Genomic DNA, 9,421 nt, shown 5'->3' on the forward strand with positions numbered 1-9,421 from the left:
GGGAGCGTGGCTCCCACCTGGTGCAACTAAATAGAGATGGGAGAAGGAAAAAAACCCTTCCCAATGCCCTACAGCTGCCCCGGTTCCCCCTCCCTCTTTCCCTCTGCCTGGCCCAGCTTACCTTGCTGGTGCTGCTGGCTCAGTCTCCCCACTCCTGTGGGGTTGGGGGGATGCTGAGGGCTCATGTGTGCTTGTCCTTCTGCTTCCCAGCCTGACATGGAGTAAGATATAACACAGAGTAGGATATTAGGTGGGGAGGTTTTATATACACTGTGCTGGCACTTCTCATAGACTTTCTAAAACTAATTAGAAATGCTGCTGAGTTTTGACTTGCAATTGAACTTCCCAAATTTGGGAGGTGGGTGAAGGGAACAGGTTTGGGAGTGAAGCTTTTGGCTTTTGACCTCCTTTTCCAAAAGTTATGACAGTTATTGATTACCAATCAAGACAGACAAGTACATTTTTTAACACGGCTTAAAACCTAAGATCCAAGGGATATTTAAAAATCAGGAAAACAGCACTAAGTAAACCATCTGCAAGGTGCATCTAGCTGGGAGGTTATTAGCAGAGGGTTGAAGGTAGAGATTTTGTTGGATAACAACAAGTAATCTGAGACTTTTAAGCTATGTGGTGATCACATGATATTTGGTTAGATGAGAGTTGCTGCTTTTTATTTGTCATGCTTAACCCTCTGTGTTCTTTATCTTTATCTCTTTTTTCCCCACCTGTTTCTGATCTCCCTATGGTCAGTGGAACCCTCCTCCCATAATGGCCTTTCTCCAGTCTGCTCAATCACTGCCATATCATTCCCCACCTCCTCTCAGCCTTTCCAGCTGCCTCATGGCTTTTACTGGAGCAAGCCTACTTAAAGCAATAAATTTTACCCCAGTGAGTTCCATAACATCCTCGGGACAGAGGAAGCATTATGTATACAAATGGTTTCCCTTTTGTCATTGCTAATAGGGATGAAAGGAAGATTAGGAAGTTCACCAAGCCAGGAAATGAGTCAGATGAAGACAGGTGTTTGGGCAGGGTACTGGGGAGAGTGTGTCCTTTCACCCTTCTGGAGACTCCCTATGTACTGTCAGGGTACAGCATTTGGAAAACATGCTGCTGCTTATTCTCTCATTATCAAAAGATCTGACAGGAGCTTACACTGTGTACTAAGCACAGGTGCATTAGTACAAACAACAAATTGTGTTTGCCCAGGGATAGATTTTTGTATTGCTAAATTCAGTGAGCTTTTTTATTGACGTCTAAGGGGATAGAAGTAGGCCCTAAATGTGTATAAGCAATTACAACTGTTACTTTAAATCTAATATATATCAAATCAAGAGCAATACTTTATAAAGGGGGATAAAGCAAAATGGCGCATTTATTGATTACATGAATCGGACATAGAGGTTCGGACACACCACTCATACAGACACACACAAATCATTATACACATTATTACGCACAGACTTATGCAAACACAAAACAACTGTTCCATTCAGGTACTCAATAGAAGCTGCAGCTGCTCAATAGAAGCCCTATGTGGCCAGCCCAGGCCTATTGAGAGAAGATGAAGATAGCAGCTGGAGTGGGTAAACAGACTCTGATCACTGTACTCCAAAGAAAGCAGCATTCAAGATAGAGGCTGTCCTACCCTAGCATTTTCAGAGTGTTTCTTTTATACGGATTGGCATCTTTTGTTCAGCACTTTGGTGTTTTCCATGACCAATTTCTGTTGTTACAGTTGTTTCTCCTCCATCATCATCTTATCTCAGCTTGAGGTCAGTTTGTTCATAAAAGTTGGTATCTTGGCCTTGAAGTGTGCTTGCTGCCCATCTAGCAGGATGTGCTGCATTCCTTCTCCTGGTTATCTCCTTTGTGCCCTAGGCCACAAAGGGATTCTTTAGCCATCCATTAATCAGTTTCCTGACTGGTAACTTACACATTTGGTGCCTTGTTGCCTACATAAAGAGTTAAATCTTCCTTTTCCTGCCTCTGTGCCATTCTCCCAGCATTCACCCTTTCACATACACTCACACACACACACACAGGTTATACAAAGTTCATTCACTTATGTCAAGCAAGCAACTTATGTCAAGGAAAAATACACAAAATGGAGTTTTCAGTAAACTTTATAGTATACAATAACAAGGATAACACAGTTACAAATCTACTTTACTATTATCACAATTTATGTTAAAATCATTCATGCTACAAACTATGTGATTTTCCCCCCCACACTTCGTATATACAAGTAATTTAGCATCAATTTCTGATTTGTGTTAGGCCTATGGCTAGTTCATCTGAACACCCTGAGTATCTCAGATTGCAGAACTGCCATGTGGCCTCATTTTGTTTGAATTAACTACAGCCAGATGCCAGAATGACAACACTCGAAACTTAGTCAAAGAGCAGGTGCATCATGGGAAGAAACACAGCAAGTATCTCCCATATCACTGTGCCAACATCCCTTCATTGATTTGGAAAGATGGCATCTCTAATAATCACCTAGTAAAAACAGTCTTAAAATTAACACAGTTATTACAATAAAGCTAATGTTTTGATTATGTCTTAATAGTGCCAGATGGAGCTTTCTTGGCAGAAGGAACAAGAACAGTTGAAATACAGAAAGCGACAGAACAAATGGTACAAGATGGGTGGATGATGGGGGAGAAAAAAGAACTTGAGGAGGAAGAGTTTATTGCTGAGGAAAGAACTGCTGGCACCAATGAAGAAGGAGATGAACGAGCTCTAGAGGAAGATACATTGTCTAAGAAAGAAACAGCATGTTTGATGGAAGGGGCAGTAGAGAGCAGGCCTGCTGCAAAAGAGACAGTATCTGAAGAGGAAGGAATAATGAAAGGAGACTCAGAAGAGATTGGGAGAGGAAAGAAACAGGTATCTGATGGAGAGGAGGCATCCAAAGGAAATGTAGTTGAGAAAGAAGATGTAAATGAGAGAGAGCAGGAAGTGGAAGATGCAGTGTCTGAGGGAGAGGAAATGGTGGGGGAAATTACCTCGAAAGTAGAGGAGGTGGTAAAAATGGGTGAAGCAATGTCTGAGGGAGATGCTGCTGCTGAGCAGGCATCTGAGGAGGAGTCTATAGAGGAAATAGCGTTTGAAGCAGTGGAGTCTGTGGGGATGACAGACTTTGCGGGGAAAGAAGCTGTGAGGGAGGCAGCACCTGATGCAGAGGAGGCTGTGGAGGAGCGAGATTCCTTAGGAAAGGAGCCAGCTTCTGAGGGAGACATGGCTGTGGAAACTGTGTGTGTAGGAGAGGAGGTTGAATCTGAAAAGAAGATTGTGGAAGAGGCAACTCTGGAAAAGGCAGAGTCTGCAGTAAGAGAGGTTGCAGGGCAGGTGGAAGCTGGAGGAGGACATTTTGAGGCGAGGACAGCTTCAGATGGGGAGGAGGCACTGAAGAAGGCAGCGTCTGCCACTACCAGCCATGTTGAACCTGAGGGACAAAAGGTTGTGGGCAAGGCAGCATTTGCAGTAGAGACGGTTGAAAGGCAGGGGGGATCTGAAGAAGAGAAAGTAGCAGAAAAGGCAGACTTTGAAGGCGAGAAGATGGAGTCTCTAGCAAAGGGAACTGCAGAGCAGGTGGGAGAGACTGAAAGAGAGGCCATGGAGAAGGCAGCCTTTGAGGGAGAGGACTCTGTGGAGAAGGCAGGAGAAGTAAAGGAGACTCCGATACTTCCTTCAGGGCAGGTAGTATCTGAAGGAGAAACTGTGGAGGAGGTGGCTTTTGAGGGGGGGGAGGTTGTGGCAAGGGCAGAGGCTGCAGTAAAGGTGGTTGCAAGGCAGGTCGACACTAAAGGAGAGGTTGTAAAGGAAGTGGCTTCTATAGGAGAGGGGGTTGTGGGAAAGGTAGAATTTGTAGCAGATGAATTAGTAGAAGCAGTGCAGGTTCCCAGAGTGGAAGGAGGATCAGACTTAGTGTTGGAGGCAAAGGAGGCCACCCTACTGGGAGGTGAAGCTATGAGAGAGGAGTCAGTGGGAGCAGGAGAAGTTCTCCTGTTGGAAAAAGCAGCCAAACCAGAGGAACCAGTAGGATTAGAAAAGTTTCCCATGAGTGAAACAGTGTCTGAAGTGGATAGGACAGCAAAAGGAGGGGAGGAATCAGGTCAAGAAAAGGAAGCAACACAGAATAAAGACCTAGAAAAGGACCCCGCAGTCAACAAATCGGCACCTCGGTGGGAGGAACTATTGTTGGACAGAGAGACAGAGAGGGAAACTTTAAAGGAAGGAGAAGCATGGAAGAGTGAGGAGGGCCTATTGGAAGCATCTGAAAAAGTTATAGCAAAACAAAAACCTGAAGAAGAAATGGTAGATGGAGCAGCATGTGTAGGGGAGTTGGAGGCTGAGAAAATGACAGCTGAGAGAGAGGAAGTAGGGAAGGCTGGAAAAGAGGAAATGGCAAAGGAAGCAGATAAAGAGGTGATGTCACCAATGGCAGCTCTTGAAATGACATTTATATTGGAAGAAGAGGTACCTGTTGATGAAGAATCAAGAGAAGAAGCCAAAATAAATATAGGAGAAGTGGAAAGTGAAAATTTGGAGGCTGAGGCAGTGACAATGGGAGGAGAAGGAATGTCAGAAGCATTGGCCTCTGAAGAGGCAATGGCAAAGAAAGCCGCAGGCAGTGGGAAAGTAAAGGGAAATGAAATAACACATCGAGGTGAGGAGATGGAAGGAAAATCAGCATCTGATGAGAAAGAGGAGGCAGAAGAAGCATTAACTGGATGTGAGGCACACAACGAGGAAGAAAGACATGAAGAGGGCCATGTAATAGAGGAGTCAGGTTTTGAAGACCAGAGAGTGATGACAGGAGAAAGTGTCGCCAAAGAAGATGGAAGAGCAAGAAAAAAATTTCCCAAAGAAGAAAAACTGATGACAAAAGTATCACTGAGGAAGGAAGGAGAAGCAGTGACTGAGATGGATTGTGTGACCGAAGAAATGGCATCTTGCTGTGGTGCAGCGAGGGCAGAACCTGCCCCTGTAGGAGAGGAAGGAACTGAACAAAGAGAGGCCAACATGAACTACAGGATGGGGAGAAGTGGAACAGAAGACATCAGGGGAGAAATCAAATGGAAGCAATTTGACAGACACAAAATAGCTGGAACGGAAGTGACAGAATCTAGAGCAGAAAATCCACCCAGCAGTCCTGGAGGTGCAGAGCTGCTCGAAGTCCAGCTCAAAGAAGAAAGCCCTGCACAAATAAGCACAGTGACTACGGGAGCATCCATTGCCGAAGAGAGAAATGGAGGAGAATGGTGAAAGAAGGTGAGTTGTTTTTTATGATCTAGGTTGATTTTACTTTGATTATGCTCCTTTCTAATGCGTCTGTTCTGAAGTATCTATAGGCTTGCATTGCTAACCTGGCACTGGCATTTCCACATGGTAAAAAGCTGAGCCTTAGGAGGAGATAGGTAACCATGTTTTTCTTCCCCCATATATTATATGCTTCTCTTCATTTTAAGTATTTCCTAGATTGCAGAGTCTGGGCTGGATTGTAACCATTCAGCTATATCTCCATTGCTGCTGAGTGGTATTATACACCAGAAGTGCCGCTGGTTTTAGGCAGACTGTTTACAGAATAAATGAGAAGGAGGGGCAGCACCTAGTCTTAACATTTCAACTGATTTTCAAACTGATTTTTGGTTTTGTAATGATAGTCAATGCTTGTGCATCCCCTTGGTATCTAGCTAATTTATTTTTGATATTTCTATGGCCAATTTTACCATATTAACTGAGAATCTCAAGTATTTAATGTATTTACTGTACAGCTAACAATTTTCTTGTTATTTCCCAGAATGGTCTAAAGCTGGACATAATTATCTTCCCTTGGATACAATCCCAGAATGGGGAACAAAGACGCATCTAAGCAATCTCTGCAGTTTCTTCAGTGCTGTTATTTTAGTAACATTTTTACAAATCACTGTAGATTTGTACTGGTTGGGACATTCACTCTTTCTTTATTTTACTTTATGAGTACCATAACCATCTGTTACATTTTACTGGAGCAGCTCTAGAATGTGCAGCATACAACTGAAATAGACCTATATAGCCAGTCTTGGAATTAGCACTCCTTTATAATTATGAAGACAATAATCATAAGGATTGTTCCACAGCTGTCATGTATTTTTTTGTTCTCAAAATACACAGAGTTATTACACTGCTTGAACTTAAACCAAAAAAACTCAGCCAGTTTGAGATGGCTACACAGAAGGATAAACGATGCTTTATGTATAGTAATAAAAAATGGTTGCAAGTGGTTATATGTATAGAAAATGTGTATATATCAGTATCACTCCCGCTCTTCTACGCAGCTTGTTGCATGCCGCTATTCTTTGAGGTATCATCTTCGTGTGTGCATGTGTCTGTGGTACCCTGTGTTTTGACTGGGGCATTTAGGGAACACTGTAAAGTAAATATTAAATTATTATAACAAAAAGAAACCCAGTTCCGCTTCCACGTACACAGTGCAACTCTTGCAGGAGCTAGTGAAAACTATGCTATGTGATGTAGGACAGAACTACCTCCACTGGAGCACATTCTTTCCTTGTACATGTGTGTACATGCACTGGAGTGGAAAATAGAGCATAGGCATGAAGTCAGGACTGCATGTGACTGCACTAGATGGGGAGCAGCTGACGCCTGAGCATACTGGCCCCACCAAAGCCTTATGAGACCTAAGGTTCCCTTTTGGGCACATGCAGTGGTCAGGAGTAGTAGCACACTGCACTTCTAATACCTCTTAAAGGAGCTGTAAAGTATGGTCCATCAGACAACTTCCTGTTGCCAAACCCTGCATTGATCCAACCTGCAGATCTAGGACACTCTAGATTAGACCTGGAGGGAACACTGCAAAAAAAGCCGCATAAACCAAATGAATGAGTGGCATTTTCACTCTCTATTTGTTTCTTATGGGCACAACTGAACAAACTTTTGTTTGGAAGAACATGCTTGCATGTGTGTGTATTCATTCAGGGAGGGGCTGTATCTTAAAAGCTTTCCATGGTCTTCTGAGTTGCCTAGTTAGGATTTGGAACCTGCACCATGTAGCTTAAATGGTCTATCCCTTAGTACAAATAGCAAATGCCCAAAGCAGTTGTAATGTTGAATAGTTCTTGAGAAAATCTAGAAGCTGAATGCCAACCATTCACCAAGTCTTTCTGGGTGTCAGCAGCTAAGACAGAAACTGCAAAATATGTTGCTCAGCTGTACTCAGTACCTGCCTCCCTCGGGACCACTGGCTGCCTCTGTTGTCCCAAATAATTCAGTTCAGCCTCTAGTAATTTTTAACTATGTTGCATTTCAAATATTGCCATTATTATGCTTATTAAAAAGCAAGAACTTATGTTTGAAAGGTAGGCACCAATATTTTTTTTCACCATTTCCCACACGCTCAGCATATAAGTAGAATCATAGAAACTTAGGGTTGGAAGGGACCTCAGGAGGTCATCTAGTCCAACCCCCTGCTCAAAGTAGGACCATCCTCAATTAGATCACTCCAGACAGTGCTTTGCCTAGCTGGGTCTTAAAAACCACCAGGGATGGAGATAGCACAACCTCTTCAGGTAGTCTGTTCCAGTGCTTTACTACCCTCCTTATGAGAGTTTTTGCTAATATCTAATCTAAACTTCCCTTGCTGCAACTTGAGACCATGGCTTCTTGTTCTGTCATCTGCCACCACTAAGAACAGTCTAGATCCATCCTCTTTTGAAACCGCCCTTCAGGTAGTTGAAGGCTGTTATTAAATCCTCCCTCACCATTCTCTTCTCCAGACTCAGGAAGCCCAGTTCCCTCAGCCTCTCCTTAATAATCCATGTTCCCCAGCCCTCTAACCATTTTGGTTGCCTCCTGGTGGACTTTCTCCAATTTCTTGACATCCTTCCTGTAGCGAGGGGCCCAAACTGGATGCGGTACTCCTCACCAGTGCTGAGTAGAGGGGAATAATTACTTCCCTTGATCTGCTGGCAACACTCCTACAAATGCAGCCCCGCATGCTGTTAACCTTCTTGGCAACAAGGGCACACTGCTGGCTCATATTCTGCTTATTGTCCACTGTAACCCCCAGGTCCTTTTCTGCATATCTACTACTCCACCAGGCTTGGTGTAATCTGCAATGCTGAGGGTGCACCCTATCCCATATTCCAGATTGTTGATGAAGATTTTGGACAAAACCTGCCCCAGGACCAACCCCTTGGGCACTCCACTTGATACTGGCTGCCAACTAGTCTTTGAGCTATTGATATACTACCCTTTGAGCTCAACAATCCAGCCAATTTTTTATCTACCTTACAGTCTATTTATCCAGTCTGCATTTCCTTAACTTGCTTGTGAGACTGTTGTGGGAGATCATATGAAAAGCCTTGCTAAAGTCGAGGTATATCATGTCCACTGCTTTTCCCACATCCACAAATGCAGTCATCGCATCACAGAAGGCAATCAGGTTGGTCGGGTATGACTGGCCTTTTTTCTGCAGACTGAGGTGAGACTGACTGATTTGTAGTTTCCAAGGTCCTCCTTCTTCCATTTCTTAAAGATGGGCACTATATCTGCTCTTTTCCAATTGTCCAGGACCTCTCCTGATCATCATGAGTTTTCAAAGATAATGGCTAGCTGCTTTGTAATCACATCAGCCAACTCAGCACCCTCGGGTACATTACATCTGGTCCCAGGGACTCGTACATGTTCAGGTTTTCTACATAGTCTCTAACCTGTTCTTTCACTACTTGACCACTCACCTTGTCACCAAACTGTGCTGCCAGGGGTGGTAGTGGCTGACCTTGCCTGTGAAGACCGAAGTAAAGAAGGCATTAAATACTTCAGGCTTTTTTGCATCATCTGTCACTCGGTTGCCTTCCCCATTCAGTAAGGGACCCACACTTTCCTTGATCTTCCTCTTGTTGCTGACACTTGTAGAAACCCTTCTTGTTTCTTCCCTTGCTAGCTGCAACTCCAACTGGGCTTTGGCCTTCCTGCTTTCATCCTTGCATGCCCAAACAATACTCTTATAGTCAGCAATACTTTTATACCTATATAAAATGGTAGGTCTTTTTAGAAGCTTTACCTTACAAGATTTGCAGGTTTGTTTCTGTGCAAGTATTTCAGGCTACACACAGCATTTTGCAGAGTCCGTGTATGTATTTGCATGTGTCGACCAGTAGGAATTGCTAGCAAGTGCTGTGTGATGTCCTCCCTCCTCTAAGGCTTCAGATGCTGCCTGAACTACCACTTAGTTTTAACTGGACCATGGAATCAAATCCAAAGACCTTACGGTGATTTATTACTACAGGTTATTTTTGGTGCACCCACAGGCTAGTAATTTAAACATAAGTAACTTGTCTTTGTTGTTTCCTGTATTGATATTTGGAGTTGTGTTTCTGGTCTGGGTACTAAAAAAGAAAGGGTGAAAAGT

At 43.6% G+C, this 9,421-nt stretch overlaps 1 protein-coding gene across 4 annotated transcripts in view; it reads left to right on the forward strand.

The window, feature by feature from the left end:
* ERICH3 (glutamate rich 3) overlaps positions 1–7,128 on the forward strand; it is a 109,950-nt gene extending 102,822 nt beyond the window's left edge. For all 4 annotated transcript variants that reach the window (XM_019528395.1, XM_019528391.1, XM_019528394.1 and 1 more), the window contains 2 exons: positions 2,573–5,280; positions 5,810–7,128. In XM_019528395.1, coding sequence (XP_019383940.1) covers positions 2,573–5,274 — 2,702 coding nt within the window. In that variant the 3' untranslated portion in view covers positions 5,275–5,280; positions 5,810–7,128. The remainder of the gene's footprint in view (positions 1–2,572; positions 5,281–5,809) is intronic.
* The last annotated feature ends 2,293 nt before the right edge of the window (positions 7,129–9,421 follow it).

The sequence above is a fragment of the Gavialis gangeticus genome, unplaced genomic scaffold (assembly GCF_001723915.1).
Source record: "Gavialis gangeticus isolate Ggan-Ray unplaced genomic scaffold, GavGan_comp1, whole genome shotgun sequence".
NCBI lineage: Eukaryota > Metazoa > Chordata > Crocodylia > Gavialidae > Gavialis > Gavialis gangeticus.